At 36.4% G+C, this 26714-nt stretch overlaps 1 protein-coding gene across 18 annotated transcripts in view; it reads right to left on the minus strand.

Moving 5' to 3' along the window:
* Positions 1–26714, minus strand: part of EML4 (EMAP like 4) — a 212908-nt gene that overhangs the window by 66020 nt on the left and 120174 nt on the right. For all 18 annotated transcript variants that reach the window (XM_057309381.1, XM_048222888.2, XM_048222886.2 and 15 more), the window contains 4 exons: positions 18492–18674; positions 5565–5694; positions 2363–2536; positions 328–456 (listed from right to left, as the gene is read on the minus strand). In XM_057309381.1, the coding sequence (XP_057165364.1) occupies positions 328–456; positions 2363–2536; positions 5565–5665 (404 nt within the window). In that variant the 5' untranslated portion in view covers positions 5666–5694; positions 18492–18674. The remainder of the gene's footprint in view (positions 1–327; positions 457–2362; positions 2537–5564; positions 5695–18491; positions 18675–26714) is intronic.

Here is a 26714-nt window from a genome sequence, read left to right on the forward strand (position 1 = left end):
CCAGCAGCCCCTAATATATACTGTTTTATGAAACAATGAATATTCCATAAGATCATCTAAACAGTGAAAGCACAGAAAGAACTTACAAAAAAACATTCAAATCTTAGAGGATTCGTGAGATTTACTATTTGAATGGAGAACATTAACAGGAAGATAGGTTTCTTTTTTTTTTTGGTACACTTAAAAGAAAAAATACACTTAGAAGAAAAAGGATAAATATAGATTTTTAAAAAAGGTGATCCAAAGAAGGCATATAATTGTACATGGAAGCATGACAGTCACAGAATTATTAATTTTCAGATATAACTGAGAAAGTGTGATACTTACTTGTCTGTATTTTTTATAACTTTTGATATTAATTTTGATGTTGAAACTGCTCTCAATAATTTATTACGACTCTCATCTGAATTTTCCCATGAATTATGAGACTTTTCAGCTGTCGGTGGTCGTTTTATGCTGGAAGAAACATATAAATTTCTTAGAGAAAAATTCTGTGAGTAGTGATGATATGTAATTGACAGCTTAAATAGAACATAAAAGCAGCAAAACATTTCCTTAAAGCTAATCCAGAAAAGAGAAGGAAGGATTAGTTGAAAGGTTCTGCCTGGATGAGTGAAGGAGCTGAACAAGGCAATGAACAAGTCTTTTTATAATTTTCACTATTATTCAGAAGATTCACTAGAACAAATATTACTTGATTAAAAAATAAATCTGTACTTTTTGTTAATAGAAAAAACACATATGCTTAAACCCCTGAGTAAAATATTCCTCATAATTTGTGAAACAGTGTGTTTGTGAAAAAACCTGTACTTTTTCATAATTACAAAGCTGCTGTTTTCATCTTTTATATCCTGTGTAACTAGATTATATATGGTACAAATGACACTTTCTAAGTAAAACGTGGGATTAAAGGTAAAACTCCTGTGACGTCCTTTAAAGACAATTTTTACCCGTGATCGGAAATAAACATGACTTAACACAAGAATGTTGTATTATCAACAATGATTCCATATATTTATAAATGAAATATTTGATTTATAAATGATTTTTCAGCTGCATTGCTAACTATCCTACCACTCATCCAGTCTCCAACACTTCTTGCAATAGTATATCCAAAGAGCAATTTAGAATGGCAAGCACATTTCCAGAAGACCTTAAGAAGCTGAAAAAAAAGATCTGGGACAAAGAAGATACCAAGTCAAATCAGAACCTTAAAGAGATTGATTATAAAAAAGCCACCTTTAACCACACACAGTCCAAGTTACATAACATTAATAAACTATATCCAAGAAAAACTCCACATGAGACCAGGCAAAAAAAATTACAAACCATTTAGATAGCATAAAAATCTGTGTGAGACACACAGACAAAGCACTTTTTTTTTTTTTTAAAGTAAAACATGCATCATTCAAATGAAGAGTGGTTTGTTTTCCCAAATTTCTTTTAGGGATTTGAGGCAGAATATTACATTGATTAAATAAAAATATATTATGATTAAATCTTTGAGGAATGGTTGTCATTTTAAATTTTACTAAAATCCTAGCTAGTTCTGGGAATGGTTTAATACTTTCCTGAGATTTCCAAGCAGAAGTATGATGAATAAAGTATATCTATACCTAATCATAAAGCTTGAATCAGCATTTCTAAGCAGGCAAATTTCATTAAGTTGGTCTAAATATTTGATTATAAGGCAGGTGTAGCACTGAACTCCCAGCATGCAGGTTTAAGATCCCCAATTTAGGCTCACAAACAATGTTAGAATGTTTTTCCCTTCTCCCCCTCTCATAACTTTAAAATATTAATTATTACAGACACAGAGAGAAGCCCTCAAGCAAGCCTTTAGCATAGAAAAGACCAGGTGAAATGGATTTATTTCTCTACTCAAGCAAGAACTTATCCTCCCAAAACCCAAAACTGAAACTGAGATGCAGTCACAATGAAGAACCATTTGCGGAGAAGGGCCCTTGCAAGTTCAAGGTTGTAATGATGCCAAAATATGATGAGGATAATTACATATGGCAATTTTCTGTCCATGGTTATAAATTTATGCATAGTTAATATAAATTTTTGTAATTTTATTATAAAAATATTGTTTGGTATTAGAGTAGGTAGTTACAGCCTTCCTTTCACCAAATTGATTGTAACTGAGGTTTTCTTTTTTCCAGTTTTAACTGAGAAATTTTAACCTTAAATCTTCATTCTCCAAAGTGCTAAAATATAGATTTTAGCAACAAAGAAGTGGTGGGCGGGGGAAGCCACCAGGCTTTTCTCTTGGAATCCATGGATGCCAACTTTTCTCAAGTTCAGAATTTAGGTATCATTACAACCATTCCCTAGCTCTGTACTTGGGGACAGTTAAAACCTTTTGGTGGGAGTAGAATTCTTGCTTTCTTGAGTTTGTCTGTGTATTTGGAGAGGTTGTGAAGAGGGCTGGGGAGAAGGTGATGCTCGAATTTGTGGACTTTGATCATTAGAATGAGATTCCTCTTTTTTTTCTCTCTGTCCTTGTGGTTTTTCTTTCTTTTTTTCTGTACCACTGTAAAATAAAGTATAACATGGAACAACACATATTTAAACAAATAAAAGATATTTCAAACGATGGAAAAAGTGATTATAGAATTCAAAATCCTAAATCATACAAGTAATACAATTTACACTGTTTTCATTTAATGATGAAAATATCTCTTTGAAAATTCTGGAAGCTATTAAAATCTTCAGTAAAGAATTTATAAGAATTCTAAGGCAATATATCCTATGAAGATTGTTTTGGGACCAAAATGGCCCGATGCATTTTGCCATCTTGGCAGATTTTGGGGAACAACAGCAGCTCTCTTTATTGACTTCAACTTACCCAAATCAGAACATCAGTGACACTTTCCATTACCTTTGTAAAACATACTGAATGATGTCAAGGCACACAAACCCCTATGTTTAGTAGATTATTCTGATTCCCATTTCTTCTGTGTTTTTCTCCTCCTGCCAGTTGAGTTTTAAATTTATCAGGAATTGTAGGTGTCCCCCCCATCAATCCAGAACGTGTTTATGTCAATTGCACTGATCATTTCAATTATGTAAATTAATTAAATACAAAGAAAACTGACAAAATACACACAGAAAAAAAAGAACTGTAATTTCCATGAAAACTAAGCTGAATGCTCTGGAAGACTCCATAAAATAGAGTCAGTAAAAAAAAAATTGCCGTTAAATTTTATGTAGGTGAGACAATTACACAAAGTTGAGGGGAAAAAAATTATAAGAGGAAGGGATGGGTTCTAAAATCTTGTTTTGCAAGAGTTTTAAATTTCTTAGTCTTAAAGTTGAAAGTAACAATTATAAAAAATAATTTCTGGGGTTAGAAAGAGGGTGGGAAGCTTGGCCTTTCATAAAAAAAATTGACACATCTTTGCGAATATATTTAGAGTTAAAATATTTAAGATATTCACGTATAAATTCTTGTGATTCTGCACTTTTGACTCTTATTTAATGAAGCACCTGCCATTCCCAATCATTGGATAAGAGTCCTTACATTTTTGACAATATTACAAACCAGATGAAATCAAGACCTGAATTCCATGGTTGAAAAGGCAGAAAGCTATCAACTGTCTACAGTTCTTAATCAAAGGACATCTTATAATTTGACTAAAGGTGCATAGTCTACAAGGAAGTATGTTTAAGAACATTTTAAACAAATATACATAGCAAACACAATTTATCACATAGTAAGTGTTAAAAATGTTAAAATATAATTTTTTAATTAATTAAAGAATGCACGTGCACGTGTGTGGGAGGGTGGAGGGGCAGAGGGAGAGAAGCTCAACCAGACTCCCTGCTGAGCTTGGAGCCCAACAAGGGGCTCGATCCCTTGTCCCATGAGATCATGACCTGAGCCAAAACCAAGAGCTGGACGTTTAACCTACTGAGCCACCCAGGCGCCCCTAAAATATAATTTTTAAAATGACATTTAATCTGATTCAGTTCCGATATCTTCTGATTTCAGACCAGCCCCCAACTATTTATTGTTCACTTTTTAAAAGTATGTGCTGAGAAATATAGTACTAAAGTACGTGCTGAGAAATACAGTTCTACCTCAAAAATAGACTAACTCTGAAATTTAAAACTGACTTAGAAATTCTTTCTTGTTGATCTTCAAACTATCCTGAATGCACAGGCCACCAGTCTTATGTGGGCCCGGTACAACCTAAAAGAGATTTTCCTCCTAGGGATTTAAAAGCAAAGTCCAGAGCCTCTGCACCATAAAGTAAAAAGCTGGTCTTAAGATTACTGAGTTACTATTGTGCATAAGACTGATCACTGTACAGGACTACAGTTACATAAGAAAAAATGGGCTGAACCCAAACTATTACTAAATACAAGGAAGTTTATTAAAAATATTAAAAATTTCCACAATGCATTTGTTTTTTTATAATTTGTCCTTTTCTCCTAAAAGGGAAGCATAGGCAATACATTTTGGCATGCTTTGGAGGGGCCTTTAAAAGGCCTAAAGATCAGGGTGCCTGGCCGGTTCAGTCGTGGAGCATGCAACTCTTGGTCTCAGGGTTTTAAGTTTGAGCCCACATTGGGGGTAGAGATCACTTAAAAATAAAAGATCTTAAAAATAATAATAAAATAATAAATAAAACAAAAGGCCTAAAGATCTTGTCAGTTCTTCACCATTCCTGTAGCCAAATGTTTGGTTAACATCTATAAATCCACATTAATGAATAATTCAGTCACTCGCATTAATTTATTAAGACAACCATTTTCTATCAAATACATTTTAAAAATTATTCCATTACTTGAGGTTTTTCCTCAGTTATTCTTTGAAGAAAACAGTTGTAAGATTATGTAGTTGATTTCTTATGGTCTCTCCAAATTCTATATGGGATAACTTGCTAGGAATTACACAAAGTGGAAAAATTCTGTAAAGCAATTTTACCGAAACAACAGATTAATTTATTAATGAAAAGAACATATAGAATGTAAATCTGTAGTTTACTGAAACATTTTTTCTGCAGTATGTCTACTGCCTGCCTACCATCCCCTAACACACACACACACACACACACACACACACACACACACACACACAAAACAGTATTATAATATTTTGAATTATGCCTTAATTTTAAGGCATGGTTAAAGAATAAAAGTTACAATAGTGTTCAGCCTCCACTAATATATATACTGAAGAGTCTTTTTCTCCTTTAAAAATTGATGTATCAAATGCACTGCTTGCTATAGAAAATTTGCTTATATAATTAAATATAGTGATGCTTATCTCATCAACAAATGCTGGTTAAAAAGAAACAAAACAAAACCAGGAAATGAAAATACTTTCTTCAGTAAGAACGCAAAAGCTTCCTCACACAACTGGATAGATAACATGAATGCAAACGAAGTGAGAGTAGGGGCTGGGTGTCTACATTCACAGTTAAGAATTCAAAGGACATGCTCACTTTAATTCCATACATCTCTATTTCATTTTTTTTTTTTCGAAAGTAGAATGATGATCTCTTTCAGACAATTTTGCAATGTTAGCTTTTCTTTCCCTTACAAATGGATACCTTTTAGCAGCAGATGAAAGAGTTTCTTTTCTTGCAATTGCGACAGAGCTGGTGTGGCTTGGCTTTCTGTTTGCACCACTCCCGTTGGTTATACAGGACATAGAAATAGCTTCTCGAAGGCCTGGCTGGCCTAAAAGTGGTTAAGAAAAGATTTTTACATCAAACTTCAAAATACTCCTCAAAAATTGGGAGTTTAAAAAATTAAGTCCATTAGTGTTTAGAACTAAGTAAGCAAACTGCTCCCTCTGATATGCAGCATACAATATTAGTGTCTCTAAACTTAATCTCATCAAAACAGACCTATAAAAAGGCCATGCCAAATTAGTACACCGTAGCTAGACAGTCTCTAGCAAAATGGTTTGCCCTATACACATAGCAGCTTTAAAACACATGATGCAAAGTAAATCACAGATTTCCACATCACCGATTTTCAGAAATCACACAGGTTCTACTGAAATCAAATTATTTAGAAATCCTAGAACCAAAAATGTTAAATCTGAGTTATTCAATATAAATAAAGCATAAATGTATAAAGCAACCTCTGCTTTCTTAATTTACATAGTAGAAGGACTGGAAATATGTGATAGGTATGCTGGTGTGGTTAGGAAGATTCAAAGTTACAAGATAAAACGGGCAAGTTCATTTAAAAATTTGAGAATAGAGAACAGTTTTGAACTTTTGGACTCAATTTTCTCACATACATACAAAATCTAACTTGGCCAATCTCATCTTTGTTTGCTTGCTTCTCTTCATAAAAACACGGGGCAAAAAACTTTTGTGTATAGAGCCTAAAATATTTGGCACCCTAGACTGTTCCATATTTGATGGTATAACACTGCATTTTTGACAAGAACAAGCTGCTGGGGGCCGCTCGTATCATAATCATCTATAATGTTTCCTTAATACAGGGATTCCTAGACCTAACCTCAGACCAAATAATTCAGAAGAAAGGAAGATGGAAACCTATCGTATTTGCTTTTTGAAATTTCCCAGGAAAAATTTCACTTATAAGAATGTACAGTAACTTCTAAATTATGCTAATATCATCAGTCATCAGATCTGCTACTCTGTCAAACAGGTGACTCCTTGTTGTACTGACAGCTTTTTTTTTTTATTGTGGTAAAATACTTGTAACAAAATTTACCATTTTAAGCATTTAAAAAGGTACAGAGTTCAGCGGCATTTAGTATAGTCACAATGTTGTGCAACTACATTCGATTCCAGAACATTCTGATCACGCCAGACACCTTCTACTCACTGAACAGTCACTCCCCATTCCCTCCTTCTTCCCCCCAGCCCATGTCAACCATTAATTTGCAGTATCTCTATATATCTGCCTATCCTGAATACTTCATGTACATGGAATCATACAAATGTGCTCTTTTGTGTCTGGCTTATTTTACTTGGCACAATGTTTTCAAGGTTCATCCGTGTGGCAGCATGTATGAATACTTTATTACTTTCTATGGCTGAGTAATATTCCATTGTATGAATATACCACATCTTGTTTATCCATTTATCTGTTGAGGGACATCTGGATTGTTTCAGTCTTTAGGCTAATATGAATTGCGCTGCCATAAACATTGGCATGCAAGTTTTCATTCGAACCTCTGTTTTCAACTCTTTTGGGTATAGAACTAAGGAGTAGAACCACTGGGTCACATGGATATTTTATGTATAACCTAATGAGGAACCACTAACACAGCAGCTGTACCATTTACAATCCCACCAGCAATGTATAAAGGATTCTTATTTCACCACATCCTTTCAAACACTTGCTATTTTCATTTTATAAAAAAAGATATTTATTTTGCAAGGGGGCAGAGAGAAAGGGAGAGGGAGAGAATCTCAAGCACACACCCCACTGAGTGTATAGCCTGCCATGGGGCTCGATCTCACCACCCTGAGAACATGACCTGAGTCAAAAATCAAGAGTCAGACGCTTAACTGACTGAGCTACCCAGGTGGCCTGCATTTTTTTTTTAATTATAGCTAAAATTAATATAAAGTGCTCAGTTAATATTAACTGTGGTTTTGATTTGCATTTCCCTAATGAGAATCTCACTGAGTTTGTTGGCCATTTGTATATCTTCTTTAAGGAATTATCCACTCAAGTCCTTTGCCCATTTTTCAGTAAGACAATATGATGTAAATTGTTCATAACGCTCTCTTACAATCCTTTTATTTCTGAAAGGTCCCCACTTTCATTTCTGATTTTAGCAATTTAAATCTTCCTCCTTTTTCATTCTACCTAAAAGCTCGTCACGTTTGCTGATCTTTTAAAAAAATCAACATTTGGTTACATTGGTTCTCTTGTTTTTTCTGTTCTCTATCACTAATCTTTATATTTTCTTTCCCTCTGCTAACATTGCATTGGGTTTAGTATTATTCTTTTTCTACTTCTTTAAAGTTAGGTTACTGATTTGAGATCTGTTTTAGCACAGGCATTTACAGCCACAGATTATCCTCTGAGCACTGCTTTCACTATATCAACAGTTTGGTTTTGAAATATAATTTTTTTTATTTTTTGTTACATACCAAAAAAACCCTGTTAACCACCACATAAAAACAAACATATAGTCTGCAATCCACTTTCTATGCTCTTTCCATGTCCCAAACCTCATCTCAAAAAGGAGATCAATCACACCCATTATGTATGGTACCAGAGCTGCATACCTATTACATTATAGCTACTATATCAAAACCAAAAACCAAAAAAATGCAAGTGTTGAAAAGGATGTGAAGAAATTGGAATCCTTGTGTATTTCTGGAAGGAATGCACCTCAACCTTCTGCATTCTGGCTATCATCTAACCACTTCACAGACATTTTTCTTGCCAAGATGGTGATCTTGGTTCTTTGTCACTAAATCCAATGGATACTTTCCAGTCCTTATCTTGCTCAACGTTCCTTCAGCATCAAATACTGCTGATCATTCAGGCAAGGACGGTAGTCAGGCAAGGACAATGTCCTTAGTTTCTAGGACCCTGCCTTTGCCTGAATTTCTTCTTAGCTCTCTCATATTTTTTCTCACTCTCATTTGCTGGATCTTCTTTTCCTGCTTAGATCTCCCCCCACCACCAAAATTTATTTATTTGAAAAAGAGAGCGAGAGTGCTCAAACAGGGGAAGGGACAGAGGAAGAGGGAGAGAGAGAGAATATCCAAGCTGACTCCCTGATGAAACAAAGTGTTTACAAAAGAGTAAAAGGCAGTTACTGGCATCAAGGAGTTCAAAATCTTGCAAGAGAATCACACAGGCAATGAAAATATGTGGTAAGTACAGTAACAGTGATATGAACAGAATATCATGAAAATACATAGACACATAATTCTGTAAAGATGATTAGGAACACAGAGCTCAAGAAAGATTTCCTAGAAGAAATGCTGAACAAACTGTTAAGCCAGGTAAAACGTAGGTGATAAGATACTTGGATCTTATTCTAGTACGTGTAAAGAAACAGAAAGAATTAATAGCAAAGTGGGGTGTGTATGTGTGCATGGAAGGGAGGAGGTAGACAAAAAGCTCTTTGTATGGTGAGAAGTAGAACAAGAGGGAACAGAGTTCAGATGGCAGAAGTAAGCAGCAGTCAGATCATGGAGACTTTATCTATAGAAGATAGAGACCAGTAAAAGGGTTTAAGCTGAAAAAAGGATTTAGTCCAATTTACATTTTACAGAAAACCCTCTAGTGGCTATGTTTGGAGCAGAATTCAGGGCAGTGGTCCAAGCATAAGATGATGGGGACCTGAAATAAGAGCCTGATAGTATGAATGCAGAGGAGGAGTCAGTTTTAAGAAATGTTTAAGACTTAAAGAATAAGGAGTTCAGTTTGGGGACATTTTACATTTACAAATGCTGAAGGATATACACACAAGCAGGACAATCTAGTAAGTAGATAGACAATTCTGAAGTGCTAAAGTCCAGATCTGGGAACAATTTGGGAACTGGCACTAATAAGTGGCTGTGAAAATCATGAAAGTAGGTGAGTGCTGATGTTACCTCCTGCAAGGAACTTTCAACTCCAGTTTAAGTATTTATCCTAGGTGCTCCCAAAATATCCTAAATTTACCTTTTTAATACCAATTACCTATAATTTTGTAATACTGACCTGTCTTCTCAGTTTACCTGAGGTCCTTCGGGGGGGGCAAGGCAGTGTTTTATATTTCTTTAATCCCCAGCACCTAAAACAGTGCCTTGTACAGTGAAAAGATGAAGGAAATAGACATTGTCAATACAGTAAGTGGTGGGGAGTAATATTAATTATCAAACGCTTCTATGTGCTAGGCCTTGTCCTAGGTACTTTACAAGTGGTATATCCTTTAATTTTAAGCATAATCCTAAAAGGGATTTACTATTATCATCCCAATTTACTGCTGAAGAAACTGGAGAGATTATTAACGTGCTCAGGGTTCTATTACAGTAGGCAGTGAAATGCAAATTTGAGTCCAGGCAGAAGGAACAGTAACTAAGTAGAAAGAATTCTGCCTAATATAGAGAGACATTTTAAGCTGCGCCAGGATAACAGATAGGAATTTACCAGGGGGAGTATGGGGAAAGGAAATTTTATGTAGATAATAGTACTAAATCATCAAGGTCCCCAGATACTAATAAAAATAGCAAGAAAAGGCCAAAAGAAGATTTTCATGGTGTCTTTCAATCCTACAGTTTAACTTGAGATAGCTCTTGGTTCTGGGAATCCTTAGTATTTGAATGAAAGAGTAAATGATCTCCCAAGGTAGAGGCAATGCACTAAGTAAAGCAGAGGCAAAAAACAAAAAGGAACTGTGGGTGAATGCTTGTTTTTCAGTTGAGAAGTCTAAAGTGTATTCTTTGAAAATCAGGAACTGGAAGAATGGAACATAAAAATGATTACTACAGTTACACAAATCCATGACTGGAATGCACCATTAGATAGACAGACAGACAGACACAGACACAGACAGACAGACAGACAGACACAGACACGCATACATATATATAGATAAATATCTATATCCCTCTCTTCCAGGGCTTGGGCATTATAAAGTCTGAGCTGTAATCTCAAAAATTAGCCTACAAGACTGGAAGCAACAGTAATCTCTAGTAACCAAAGGTAGAAAAGTAGTTCTAATTCTGAGCAGCAACCCAGCTGAAATAAATAGGCTAAAAGTCTGTAAACCAGGAAGATATTAATTTCGTTTTAATAACAGTAGGAACCATCATAATACCAGTTAAAAGCCAACAAAATTTTTATACTTTATGATAACATGAGAATGCTAATCATACGGTTTATATTCCTGATGACAGACCCAAGCATATGATCTTTCTGATAACTTAGCCTGACAATTCCTTAACACTAATGAACTTCACTATACTCTAGACTCACACAGTAAAGTTATCAGTAGAAACTGCTACATATTCAAAATCTCAAAATCTAGGGGCACTTGCATGGCTCAGTGGGTTAAGCATCTAACTCTTGGTTTTGGCTCAGGTCAGACTGAGCCCCACGTAGGGCTCCGTGCTCAGCATGGAGTCCACTTGGGATTCTTTCCCACTCCCTCTCCCTCCACCTTTGCCCCCCGCCACCTCAAATAAATAAATAAAGTCTTCAAAATCTCAAAATCTAAAATCCTGGCTACCCTCATACGTAATATCCTCTTGTTCCTGCATCTATCCCAATCCCTCCCTCTAAAGCATTTTTTTTTTAATCACAATTTCCTGCTTCTAAAACTTTCTTCTTCTTCTTTTAAAGATTTTATTTATTTCAGAGAGAGAGAGAGAAAGCACAGCAGAGGAGGGGGAGAAGCAGAGGGAGAAGCAGACTCCCCACTGAGCAGAGAGCGAGATGTGGGGCTTGATCCCAGGACCCTGGGATCATGACCTGAGCTGAAGGCAGACGCTTAACCATCTGAGCCACCCAGGCGCCCCTAAAACTTTCTTCTTCCCACATTCAATTTAACAAGTACTTGTTGAGTCATCCCAAGAGTAGCTAGGTTAGTAAGAAACTGTCCCACCTTCAAATAGTTTACAATCTAGCAGAACATCAAATATACATACCAAAACAGACACACGCAGAACTTTTTAAATAATTCCAAGAAGAGACAAAAAATGGAAATATTCTCAGGAAATATCAGGAAATAGTTTGAGCCTTAAATGATGGGAAAATTTTTGATCAGGAGAAGGGTAAAGGTGGTACATGGAGAACTCTAGGTGATATTCAAAATCTTTTATTTATCTCATATTCTCTATCATATGCCCCACAGCTCCAACTGCAGACCTCTTCCACCCTCTTCATATAGTCAAGCTCCTTGCCTTCTGTCTCACAGGAACATGAACTTTAGTCCTTTTAACTCCTAATGGCCCCTAATTTTTTAAAAATATATTTTGAGCTGGGAGCACCTGGGTGGCTTAGTCGGTCAAGCATCTGACTCTTGATTTCAGCTCAGGTCCTGAGCTCAGGGTCATGAGTTTGAGCCCAGGATGGAGCCTACAGGAAAGAAAAGAAAGAAAAGAAAAGAAAGGAAGAAATGAAGAAAGAAAGAAAAGGAATAAAGAAAAGAAAGAAAGGAAAGGAAGGAAGAAAAGAAAGAAAAGGAAGAAAGAAAGAAAAGAAAGGAAGGAAGGAAAGAAAGAAAGGAAAGAAAGAAAAGAAAGAAAGGACAAAAGAAAGAATGAAAGAAAGAAAAAATGAAAGAACAAAGGAAAGAACAAATGAATGAATGAAAGATAAGTATATTTTGAGTTGAAATGAAAAAAGAAGGATCTGACCTTCATATAGAAATGGAACTCTGGAAACTGTGATGGCTGCCTGGTCTGAGGCAGTATCCACTCATACTTCTATATACAAACAGCATCTCAGAAGTCTGATCTGTTGTCAAATAATAAAACACTCTCCCAAAGATTTGACACAGAAGAGGAAGGCAACATGATAACCACAGAAGCAAGATGCTATGCTGCTGGCTTCAAAGATGGAGGAAAGGGCCATGAGCCAGAGAGGGCAATGGATGCAGTGGCAGCCTCTGGAAGCTGGAAGAGACTAAGAACAGATCCTCTCCTGGATCCTCCAGAAAAAAACAGCCCTGCTGAAACCTTGACTTTGGCCCAGTGAAAATGAGTTGGGACTTCTGACCTCCAGAATTGTAAGAGAACACATTTATGTTGTTTTAAGTGACTAAATTTATGGCAATTTGTTACAGCAGCAATAAGAAACTAATACAACCATAAACCCTCTTGTAATGCTAGTATTAATGGTCACTTTTCTAAAAGTCTAATTGCTTTTAGTTACCTTAAAAAATAAAAAAGTAAAAAAAAAAAAAAAAAAAAAACAAACCAACAACAACAACACCACTCTCCCATCTCCTCCTACAATTACCAGTCATTTTAGCTCGAGGGCCCACCAGGAAAATTCACACCTTCCAACCTGATTAGTGTAATTTACTTATCAACAGCATTTACAGCAAATCTATGACAATCTCTGTCTTCTCCCAAATGTTATTTGGAGTAAGAGGCAATGATACAGACCTGTGCCTATATGCTATCCCAGATTCTACATAATTAGAATTGTTTTCTTTCAGAAAACTGACACCCTCTACATTTCAATTTTGCTTCTGGGTTCTCTCATTTCTCAAGTGGCATTTGCAATGCTTGATACTTTTGGTTTACCAGCAGTTTCCTGGTTTAAAATGACTAATTCCCAACTTCAGATAAATCTGAATCCTTTGCTTGTATACCATTGTATACTAACAGCTTGTCTTCACATAATGCCACTGGGCTGTATTCTCAAATTACATTCATTTGGTCACCCCAAGAGGTCTTAATGGGTTTCCCAGGCACCAGCTGTGACATAATTTGTCTTCCTGGCAGTTAATACTGCCAAAGTGTTCCCTGGGCCTTCCCGTTTGTTCCAAAGTACAGGTAATGTTTTTTTCTTTTGGCAGGAACTCAATTGTAACTGCTGCATATATTATGAACATATGCTGCCAAAAGGAAAAAATTCTCCAACAGAAAAGAAGGTATATGAGAAACTTAAATGACTCGCTACCTTAAAAACTGTTAGGAAAACTTTCTACCTCAGTTAAGCGTCTAAGCATAATATACTCAAGAAAAAAATGGGGCTTAGCTTTTAATACTGCTGGCACACGGGAGAGGATAAACTAAAAGAAGAGAACTAAAAATACCGAAATGACTAGTTAGGTGTATTTCTGATTTTGGCATTTACTGAATGGCAATAATACTATGAAGTGACGCAGTAGAATGTCATTAAGCCATCAGCATATACACCATTAACATCTAGTTTTAGTCAAACCTAAAGCCAAATCATGCCCTCCATATTACCACCACCTACAAAACTAATTGACTTTATCAATAAGGAAGCTGACCTATACTTTTAACCACAGCTTCGTAAAAAGATTTCACACTTATTTATCCACGGGGCTTTAGCCTTACTTCTAAAGAAAAATCCCCCTGAAAATGTAGCTATCTCAAGAAGATGATAGTGACTGTTGTCCTGTCAGTAATTTACATGAAAGTGAATACAATAAATTCTAATTTCACAGAGGACTAGACTCTTGATCAGGTCATGATCTCAGGGGTGTGGGATCAAGCCCCATGTCAGGCTCTGTGCTCAGCATGGAGTCTGAGCTTTTCCCTCTCCCTGCTCTCTCTCTCTCTCTAAAATAAAAACCAAAAAAAACCAAACAAACCCAAAAACAAACTTACAGTTGATCAATCAGGTTATATACAAATGTCAATAGTGAAGAATCACCTAATATCTTTTCCAATTATTTCTACTGTGTACTATACACAAACTCCAAGATAAAGCCGTTTAGAATTTCCAATAATAAATTATAAAACTTTAAATATGTATTTCTCTCAATGTCTGAATATCAATCTTAGAAAACAAAGCTGGTCAGGCAAGTTTCTTCACTAAAGGGAACTAGAGTGATTAATTTTTTTTTAAAGATAGATTTATTTATTTATTTGTTTGACAGAGAGAGCGAGAGAGCACAAGAAGGGGAACAGCACAGGGAGAGGGAGAAGCCCCGCGTTGAGTAGGGAGCCTAACGCGGGGCTCGATCCCAGGACCCTGGGATCATGATTTGAGCCGAAGGCAGATGCTTAACCATCTGAGCCACCCAGGCGCCCCTAGAGTAATTAATTCTTACCAATGAATTATGCTCATCTCTAAAATAATATTTCCCCAAATTATTATATAATCAACTCCCCCATTAATCTATTTTGTGGGCAGCATTTCAAAGTCTGTACCTAAAGTAAAGAAGTAATTTAAAGAATAATCACTAATGGACCCCATTTCAGAATGTAACCATGTTAGCACATTTCAAGAATAGCAGTCATAGTAAACTTATGAAGTAGAATCAATGGAAAGGAACTCAGTATCTAATTAATAAAGTTATTAATAAGAATTAAGAGTTGGGGGGCGTCTGGGTGGCACAGCGGTTAAGCGTCTGCCTTCGGCTCAGGGCGTGATCCCGGCATTATGGGATCGAGCCCCACATCAGGCTCCTCTGCTATGAGCCTGCTTCTTCCTCTCCCACTCCCCTTGCTTGTGTTCCCTCTCTCGCTGGCTGTCTCTATCTCTGTCAAATAAATAAATAAAATCTTAAAAAAAAAAAAAGTGTTAAAAAAAAAAAAAAGAATTAAGAGTTGGGGGCGCCTGGGTGGCACAGTCGTTAAGCGTCTGCCTTTGGCTCAGGACGTGATCCTGGAGTTCTGGGATCGAGCCCCACATCAGGCTCCTCTGCTGTGAGCCTGCTTCTTCCTCTCCCACTCCCCCTGCTTGTGTTCCCTCTCTTGCGGGCTGTCTCTCTCTGTCAAATAAATAAATAAAATCTTTAAAAAAAAAAAAAAAAAAGAATTAGGGGCGCCTGGGTGGCACAGCAGTTAAGTGCCTGCCTTCGGCTCAGGGCATGATCCCGGCGCTGTGGGATCGAGCCCCACATCAGGCTCCTCTGCTATGAGCCTGCTTCTTCCTCTCCCACTCCCCCTGCTTGTGTTCCCTCTCTCGCTGGCTGTCTCTATCTCTGTCGAATAAATAAATAAAATCTTTAAAAAAAAAAAAAAGAATTAAGAGTTGGTAGACTGTGGCAGAAAAAAGTTCCAATGTAACAGCTACAGGTGGCTCTGTAACTCCAGAGCTGGGTAAGTCTCCACTAAAAAGCCTTAAATAAAACTGACCTAAATTCACTTCAGAGGCAAAGAACTATGACTAAGGACAACTAAAAAAAGACTAGAAAGAGTGACTTACAAAAAGTATGTTCCTGGAAAACAGGAACTACAGATATTTAATTGTATTTGTATTTTATGACACTGAAACAGGTAAGTGCTAAGTAACTGGTGTATCATACAAATTACTGTCACCTACCAAATTTTTTAAAACCAGGCTTTTAATTTCTCTATAAATGTTTTTTTTTACTGAAATACCTTGGTAAATAAAAAAATCAGAAAAAATTGTTTTTTTCTCAACATAAAATTACAACGTGCTGTTGTTTAAGCATAGTAAAAAATTCTTAATTTTTTAAAACTAATATGAGCTATTTAAAATAATCTTTCAAAAATATTGCAGCTAATAACCAAACACTGCATCATTTTCTCTTTCAGAATTAAAATAGTTACATAGAGTCAGAAGCTGAGGGTACCTAACATCAGTTACAGATGTTAAGTATGTTCTTTCTCTACACCCAGTTTACCTTCCTTGTAAAGCTCACATACATTAACTGATCTGGCTCCTCATTCTACTCCAACAACTCCAGAATCCTTTCTTAAAATCAATTTATAACCAAATAAAGTTTTGCCTGGCTTGGTCCTGGCAGCCCTCAAAGTTGGTTCTCAAAAAAACTTAAAGATTGCAATATAACATTATTAGCCAAAGTGGTTTCTAGTAAGTCTTTTGCCAAACTTATCCCTTGTCACTGACATTATTTATATTACTAACCACTAATGGAGAAGATCAATCCAGCCACCTCTCTAACTCTCCTCTATTAACTACCTAGGCCTAGTGTCTTTGAGGGTGGGAGGTCTAAGAATGGGAATCATGTTGTATATGTATACCACATCCTCTTTATCCACTCATTCACTGAAAGTATACCACAGGGAATATAGTTACTAATAATGGATGGTGACAGATAGTGACAACACTTATCATTGTGAGCACTGAGTATAAACAGAATTGTTGAATCATGATATTGTACACCTGAAACTAATAACATTTATGTCAACTATATACTTCAATAATAAAAATTAAAAATAAGTTAAAGAAACAAAGAAAGAAAGAAAAAGAATGGGAACCACAAAGCCAGGCAGAATGAACCACCTCAACGCTTTCAAGGTGACTCAGCAACTTTTTCATATGTCTATGGTCTTCCATTCTCTCATCATTCCAACTCACCTTTTCACCACCCAGGTACAGTTTTACCTTCTAAAAGAGCATCACTGTCTCCTGAGGAAAAGTGGTAAGGAATGAAAAGTTCCACCCCTAACAACCGTGAATATTTAGTAGCCCCGTTCAGTTTTATCTCCTTCCAGTCTATCTCAGAAGTAGTAGTCTTCTAAGGCCAACAGTTTCTTACCTGCTGCTCTACAATCCTTGCTCAAACTCTCAGGAAACTTGCCTCATCAATTACTACCCCTCACTGACACTCCCACTAATAGCATCTTCCTCTCTTCTGCCTTTTTGTCAACATATATTTGGGCTTGAGTCTACAACATCTTAAAAAATAAAAATTAAAGCTGACCTTCAATTTAGCATCTTTCTCTAGCTACTACCGTCTTCCCCTCCCAAGCAAATTTTTTGAAAGTGTGGCTACAGGTGCTACTCCCAGTTCCACAATTCTCAAAATACTGTAATTTGATTTGCAATCCTATCACTCCACTACAAATGCTTGTGGAGGTTTTTAGTAATCTCGTAATTGCCAAATCCAATGGTCACCTCTCAGTCTTTGTTTTATTCAACTTCTTTGTAGTATCTGGCAACATGAATCACTCTTTCTTTGCTGAAATACTAGAGCTTCCAACACAATTGGGAGCCTTGTTCTCATTTTACATTCTCTATCTATGGCTTCAACTCTTATCCATAAGCTGAATATTCCCAAATTCTTACTGCTAGCCAAGACTAGTGTGAACACTAGACCTGCAATTCAGCTATCTATATGCGTCTATCTCCATACCATATATACTGCAAACTCAGCATTCAGTAACAGAATTCATAAATAGCCTCACTTTTCCCACTGTCAAAATGGGGGATAATTATGCTGATGTCCACCTACTCTATGAAAAAAATCAGGAGGATATATGAAATAATTGAATCAATTGCTTGATTAACATGAAAGAATTTAAAATTCTTTCTAGGTGGTTGGAGGAAGGGAAAGGCCATAGGATATCTGCTCCAAACTCAGAATAACAGCATCCTAATGACTTTCTCTCAACCTGTGAAAACCCTCAATATCTAGAAGTTAAAATTAACAGTGTACTGGGGTTGGTAATGAGTCTCAGAGCTTAAATTCTTCAGGATTCTGCTCACTAATGACCACAGAAGGCTTGGAATAAGGCTATTTAAATGATGATGATTTTTATAACTTCTGACTGACCAAAAAAGTACATATGAGTGTCTACCTCCTATGTTCAAGATACAAAAAGAAGATTCAGTTCCTGCCCTCAGGAACTATAAATTCACACAAATACTATGAAAGCCTGTAAGTACAATCAGTGGTATTACCAAAAAAATTCCCATTTAAAATAATAAATAGTAAACTTTCAAAAATTCTTGGTAATAAAAAAAAGGAAATGAAAAACTATAGTCAGAGTTAATCCAAAAGAGAAATACAGTTTACACTCCCAATTTCAATGTCACTGATAAAATACACAAGTTTTATATATTACTGCAAAGAAAGTGTTGCAAAAAGCAAGACTCTTCCTACTTTAATAAACAATTACCTTTACTTGGAACTGATTTTTTCACTGAGGCTACATGATCTTCAGAGATTGCAAGACGCCTCAAAACATCAGCCAAAGCTGCCTTTAGCACAGTGATTTCATCTTCTTGCTGCTGAACTCGTAACTCAAGAGCTGAGAGGCGATCTTGAACGTCAGATGTACTTGCAGCAGAAATACTATCATCTATAAAATGAAGAAAATAGAGATTTCTTCAAGTGAACTGTTTAAGAATTTCACAACAAATAAGATTTCGGTAAGTCTTTTAAAAGATGATAAAAATTGAGGGGAAAAGCCCACCATTTTTATACAGATTAACTTCTGTAAATATTTTCATAGCTATTCAAATGAATTAAAAATAATAAAAGTTAATATACCTGACACACAATTAAAATTATGAAGATTTTCCCCATGATCCAATTTTCCCTATTATTATACTATCACCCTAACTGGTTTTTTCATTGAAACATTCTCTAAATATATCACTTTGGAGACTTCTGGAAACTTGCAAGACAGTAAACCATCTAGATCATCTTTTTTTTTTTTTTTTTTTTAAGATTTATTTATTTGAGAGAGAGAGCGCGCGTGCACATGTGCCAGCAAGGGGGGCGGGGCTGGGCAAAAGGAGAGAATCTTCAAGCAGACTCCCTGCTGAGCGTGGAGCCAGACTCAGGGCTGGATCTCATGACCTGAGTCAGATGCTCAACGGACTGAGCCACCCAGGCACCCTACCAAAACATGCTTTTTAATCACCGCATCATTATCCTACTTCTCTATAAAAATAAAAAAGGAGTACCAATCACTTCAGTTTTGTTTTATGTATCAGATCAGGAACCACTCACCTTCAGCCTCAATGATCAGAAAGCACTATTTCAGTCTTTACTGATAATACTCCCAAAATGCCACAAAATACTGCTATATATTCTTGCTGTTCTATCGTACCCACTGATGTCCCAACCTCTTGAAAAAAAAAAAAAAAGTGTGCTTTCTGTAGAGAACATAGCTAATATTTATTTGCCTTAGGTATATAGCAACAATAAAAAGACTAAATAAAGTTTAGCTACAACAAAGCAATCACAAACCACTTCCAAAGCTATGTAACTTCAGAACATACTGTTTGTTGGGTCAGTCAGAACCCCAAAGTATAGAAACTTCAATTGTTGTTGGCTAATTCACTATAAGCAGGAAAATTCAGAGGGGAATTCAAATTCTTACAGAAGAATGGTTTGGACCAGAGTGATAAACTGGATCAGTCATTCACATAATAAGGTATAGTGTGCCATTTTTGTCATAGAGATAATATCTTCTTAAAAAGACAATTTAACTCAGAGTTGAAAGAGGAAAAAAAAACCTTCAGCATTTAAAAAGCAAAGCTATCATCATTTACTATGGAGCAGTAAACAATATTCACACTTAAGATCATACATGCCTACAGACCTCTTAGGCATACATATGTACTCTCTTCTGCCTTTAGAGGTGTTTCATGGAATCTTTGAGAAGTACTGGTATGGAAGGAAAATTATCTTCAATTTAGACTTTAACAACAATTAGTTGTATAATCTTAGGCAAATTATTTTACTTCTTTGAATCTCAATTTCTTCACCTTTAAACAGGTTATGAGGAAGGTGCTTCGGACATGTCTGACATCCAATAAACGTTAAGATACAACAGAAGAGTACAAAAGTTATAATTTGAGGGCTTTGGGTGCATTTTTTACATAAAAGGCAGTTCTGTCAAACTCTCAGATGCTTAAGAAAAGGAGTAATAAGAATAACTCCATTTCTAACTAATATTTGAGGTCTTTCTCATTTCCACAGTAGTCCAGCTAAACTCTAGCTGAGCCATACTCTTTGTAAGTGTGTTGTATTGTCTCAGTATTATTATTATTTTTTAATTTATTTATTTGGGGGGAGGAGTGTGTGGAGGGGTGTAGCGGGGGGGGGGGGGCAAAGGGAGAGGGAGAATCCCAAGCTGACTCCATGCTGAGTGTGGAACTTCACGCGGGGCTCAATCTCATGACCTTGAGGTCATGACCTGAAACAAAACCAAGAGTCAGACGCTTAACCAACTGAGCCATCCAGGCATCCCTATGTCACTATTATTTCTGTCTGCCCAGAATGCTTTCCTATTTTCCTTCTTCTGGTGGGAAGAACAGCAGCTCTCCTCTTTTGTGGAACTCCACCATTTTCTTAAGTCCCATTAGAGCCATCAATCAATGATGCCTCGTTATCCCCTCTACTTATGCTACACAGGTTGAACCACAGGAAATGGCCTTTTTACTTGGTAAAAAATATGATTAACTATTAGCAATTTCATATGGCTTAATCTGATACTACCTACAGGAGTGGTTGTGAGATATGGGGGAAGACCAAATGGAATCCTCCAAGTTTCCCAGAGAGGAAATGGTAGCCCATCCTTCTTTGCTAACTATAAGGACAAAGACCCAGAGCCATTAGTGACAGAGAGTTCTGACTGCCCTGAGATCCAGTTTTAGTCTCTGAAGTCCTGGACCTTCAATTCTCAGAGATGCTCTAATATTCCACCTAGCTAATTATGTAACCTGATAAATTCCCTTTTTGCAAGCCATTTCCTGTAACCTACAGAAGTCAGTAAATTATTTGGACATGCTATTCTATACTATTTTCAATTTCTGAAGGATGAGTTATATATTTAAATTACAGTCAGAGGGGAGTCTGGGTGGCTTAGCTAGTTGGGCGTCTGCCTTTAGCCGGGGTCATGATCTCGGGGTTCTGGGATCAAGCCTTGCACTGGGATCCTTGCTCAGCGGGGAGTCTGCTTCTCCCTCTCCCTTTGCCCCTCCGCCTTGCTTGTGCTCTCTCTTGCTCTCAAATAAATAAAATCTTAAAAAATATAAATTATAATCACAGGTAAAATATTTATGTGATTTTTACCAACACATGATCTTCTTAATTATTTTGGGAAGGTAACAGAGCCTGATGCAAAGATTATCAGACTATAATGTCAAGATTATAGTCCTGGGGTGCCTGGGTGGCTCAGTCGTTAAGCATCTGCCTTCGGCTCAGGTCATGATCCCGGGGTCCTGGGATGGATTCGCGCATCAGACTCCCAGCTCAGCAGGGAGCCTACTTCTCCCTCTCCCACTTCCCCTGCTTGTATTCCCTCTTTTGCTGTCTCTTTCTGTCAAATAAAATCTTAAAAAAAAAAAAAAAAAAAAAAAGATTACAGTCCTGAGTTTTACTACTGGCATGGTAACTGGCTTTTACAGTCACTTAACTTTTCTAAACTTATTTTTTACTTTTTAAATTTTTAAAAAAGATTTATTTATTTCAGAGAGAGAGAGAGTGAGCACAAGCAGGGGAAAGGTGGAGGGGGCAGAAGAAGAGAGGAAGCAGACTCCCTGCTGAGCATGGAGCCTGATGCAGGGCTCGATCTCCTGATCCAGAGATCACGACCTGTGATGAAACCAAGAGCCAGAGGCTTAGCCAAGTGAGCCACCCAGGTGCTCCAATGACTGAGGTCTTTATTACGTGAAACTTGGATAGTTACATGAAAGGTGGTTTAGCTTGTAAAAATCCTGTATGACCTGCTAGATCCTGTGATAAGACACAAGGACAATTTTTCAAAGGGCATAACAAACACAAGGTTAACTATTAACGATGTCCTGCATTTATATTATACCTTTCATATTTATTACCATATCCCCCTCCTCATACTATCTATATTTTATATTTGAGGAAACAGCTCGAGAAGTTAAATAGCTCGCCCAAGGTCACCAAACCATAGTGTTGATACCTGAGACTCAAACACAGGACTCTTGACTCACAATTTACTCTATTTCACGCTGCATTCTTTAATAATCACAGGAGGACCAAATAAATACATTTTTTTCCACAAAGCTACTAAAGGGGTTTAAACTACTAAGTGACATAATCAGGTTTTTGTTTTGAAAAAGTCATTTTCGTTTCTGTGTGAAGAATGGGCTGGAATAGAGTAAGAGTAAATGTAAGACCAGGAAGCAGGCTATTATAGTAAATGTGAAAGGTGATGGTGGCCTAGGATAGGGTTAAGGTGTCTGTGTGTCTCAATTTGTCCAAGACAAGTATGTCCGCTTTATTAGTACCAACACTATCACAATGCTGCTTCTTGCACTCTCAACTCTCCCCCTTTGGATGATCTATTACGGGGCCAGCAGCGGTGAAGACACAAAGGAACACAGCAGTTGATCCCCACAGTTCCTTATAGCTCCAAAATTCTATAACCCCTTCCTGTCTAAAATCTTGGCTCTTCACCTTTTCAGGGGCAAGAAATCTCTTTGGGAATCCAACAAAAGCTACAGAAGAATAGTGCATGAACTCTGGTGTTACATGGCTTGAGTAAATCTGTTTGCTACTTCCCAGCTCTATGACTGGTTTCCTCACGTGTAATTTCTTCACGCGAATTAGTACTTATCTTAGGCTTGAGGTTGTTAGATAAAATAACGCACGGTACTGCCATACAGTGAGGGTTCGATACGTTTCTATCTTGTACAGTGATGTTTTTTACACTGTTTACTACTGCCACAAAATTGGAAATGACCTAAAGTCCATGGATATGGTTAGTAAGCTATGATACATTCACATAGCAGAAAATTAAAAACAATGAGATAGGTATATAAACTAAAAATTTGAAAGATCTACAAGAGAACTTAAATTGAATGACGAAATGGCAAAACAATACATACTGAAAAATTTATTAAAATACATACATGCACCAACATACTTCTTTAAAAAGAAAGCTTTCTATTTAAATACGTATATACACATAGAAAGAAGTCTAGAAGGATATACATCAAACTAGTGATTGCCTTATTTCTGAGAGAGATTTTTTTTTTTTTTTAGAGAAAAAGGGGTGGGGGAGAGACGGTAGAGAAAGGGGAGAACAGAGGGAGAGGAAGAGAATCTTAAGCAGGCTTCATGCCCAGCACAGTTTACACTCCTTTTCCTAATCCAAGTATATTAGCTCCTTTTCCCTTATACCACAGTATTCTCTCATGTCTTTGCTCCTTCTCAAAATAGTTTCTGGCCTTGAAAGCTTAAATATGAACTACAAATGAATAAAGGTTGTTATTCATTCAAGGGTTGTTAAACTCACTGTGGGGCCAGGGGTTGAGGGAGGTGAATGGAGAGAGAGGGAGAGGAGGTCCATCAGTCTACTGTATTTATTGGCATAAGTCTCTTTTATTAGAGGTGTAAGCAAAGTTATATGTAACTGGTAAACTTCAATACTATAGTTTAAAACTACAATGACAGCTGTTCATAATGCTTCTACTATAATGAATCAGCTAATTTGGCTTGAGTTAAGAAATATCTGACCTTTGCAGAGATAAGTATATTTTATTCTAAATACCCAAAAGTTGGCATTCCAGCATCACATCAGAATAAGACATGCCTATATATTCTAGCACCTTTTCAGTGCCAATGATTTTGTGTAAATCTTTCTAAAATACTTTCTTGCTTTTCTAACAAGGGCATACAATTATAATTTAGCCACTTCTAGATGACTCGGTCTTCATTGAAAATATTAATTACTTTGTGCTGCAAGCACTGTGATAGAATGATGCCCTAGAGACTACTATATTTCTAATTAAATAATTCAAAGTATTACATTTTCAAATTTCTAATCTTTCCTGCTACCTTTTCTGCTCCCCTCTTTGCAGTTAGGATTAACTATGCCTGTCTGTAGCAATACTCCTTCCCAATCTAATTTCTTACATTATGGAATCTTGGATAACCAAGCTTTTTGAACTGTTTATAAAATGAGAAAATAATCTCTGAAATTAGGACTTCTATTATTTAAAAAATTTTACTAGATATGTATACTACATATCTATATGTACATACATTACATATATGATTTATACAATCTAAACAGAGGAATAAACAAGGCAGTCTCAGGCCTAATATTTGTGTCATTGGAGGCCCAGAAGAAGAGTGAGAAAAGAATTCTAGCTGAAAAAAATATGTGAAGAAATGCTAAACTTCCCAAATTAAAATTTAAAATTCATTAAAATTAAGTACATTTTGAAGTCTCTATCTCCACCACACACAAAAATCAAATCCAAGTAGATTAAAGAATTCAGGGCAAAATTATAAAACCTACAGAAAGTAAGAGAGAGTATCTTCATACCCTGGAAGTAGAGGGGAGGATCCTAAATGAGACACAGAAAGGATTACCCATAAAAGATTGGTACTTATCTATATTAGAATTCAGACTGTATGTTTACTAAAAGACACAATAAAGAGAAAAAGCAATTTAAAAACTGGGAGAAGATAGTTTTAACATCTATAACTGGTTAAAGATTAGTATTCTGAATAAAGAATTCCTACAAATTGGTAAGACATATAATCCTACAGAAAAACCTTGACATAAATTCCTCCGGTAAAGACCTTGACTAAGCATCTCAAAGGAAAAGGAACAAATGGCCAATGAACATATGAAATGAGGCTCAATCACCACGAAAATTAAAACCATATTAAATACTTTTCTATACTCACCAAACTGGCAAAACTTTGAAAGCGTGACAATATCAAGTGTTCCCAAGAACTCTCATACATAATGGGTAGGAGGTACACTGTTTCAATGACTTTGGGGGAAAAAATCCAACTATGGAATCATCTGGTAAAACTAAAGATGCACTCACCTTATGACCCAGCAATTCCACTCCTCTCTCTATACCATACCCTACAGCAGGGCTAGCAAATGTTTTCTGTTAAAGAGCTAGATAGTAAACATTTTAGGCTTTGCAGACCACACAGCCTCTGCAGCAACTACTCCGATCTGCCTTTGTAATACAAAAACACCTATAGATAAATATGTAAATGACTGGGTATGGCTATGTTCCAATGAAACTTTATTTACAAAACAGGTTGTCTGCTGGCATTCCCAATCTCTACTCTTGCACACATACACCAAGAGACTTGTTTAAGAATGTTTACAACATAGTTCAAAATAGAAACAAACTGGGAAAAACCTAAATGTTCAACAACTGTAAAATGGGTAAATAAACTGTGATACAAACATTCAACAGAACATTAGAGTGGTAAATTATGGCTACATACAACATTATGTATGAATCTGAGGAATATACTGGTAAGTATAAAAAGCAAGTCAGATGAACTTAATCAAGTTCAAAAAACATAAAAGTAAATAATATATTACTTAGAATAAAACTATAAAGTAAGAATAATATACACAAAGTTTATGACAATAGTTACTTCTGGTGATATAGGGCAAGGGATAGTACAGGGAGGAATCCACAGGTAATACAACATCTGTGTCATAAAACAATTAAAACACATATTGTGTTACACTCTGGAGGAGGTGGGGGGAGTCAAGTGGTTTTTCTCTTCCGAAAAGAACTTTGGGGATGAGTAAATCATAGTTGATTTCCTCACTTTATTTTTTGGAGAACAACGAAACCAATCTTCGCAAATTAAATTCTAAAACAGATGAAAAGTAGAGATATACTTCCAAACTGAGGTTTTATGTCCTAAAAACAACTAAACCAGATGGTTTTTATGACAGTTTTGAGAGCTAATGGTACTTAGCTGTTACCCATAAATCTCTGGGGGGAAAATAGCCCATTTCAGAAAAGTGTATTATTCAATACACAATACCATCCAAAGAACAAAACTCTGATCTCCCTTGCTAAAGCACTTATGTTAAGACATTGGCAGGCCTTGTTGGGTAGAAAGATAATGCAGAGTAGATGAGAGGAGCTAGTAAGAATAAAGAAACATGAGAAAACAGTAACAATACCATGCACTGTTTACAACTTAAAAACATTTGGCACTAGCTTAAAGGACTATCAATAGGCAACTTTGTTTAAATAAATGGTTGCACTATGGTATACTATATAGCTCTTAAAAAGGATGATGTATAGGGGCGCCTGGCTGGTTCAGATGGTTAAGTGTCTGCCTTCGGCTCAGGTCATGATCTCATCAGGATCCTGGGATCGAGCCCCTGCATGGGGGGGGGGGGGTGGTCCCTGCTCAGCGGGGAGCCTGCTTCTCCCTCTCCCTCTACTATTCCCCCTGCTTGTGCTCTGTAGCTCTGTCAAATAAATAAATAAAATCTTAAAAAAAAAAAAAAAAGGATGATGTATATTTGTAACCACAAACAAGTTTAATAAGAGTGACAACACAGTATGAAGAGAAAAAAATCTGCAAAGCAAACAATTATAGTACATTCTGTGTAGAACTGTAT

This window comes from Ursus arctos, unplaced genomic scaffold (genome assembly GCF_023065955.2).
Source record: "Ursus arctos isolate Adak ecotype North America unplaced genomic scaffold, UrsArc2.0 scaffold_8, whole genome shotgun sequence".
Lineage (NCBI taxonomy): Eukaryota > Metazoa > Chordata > Mammalia > Carnivora > Ursidae > Ursus > Ursus arctos.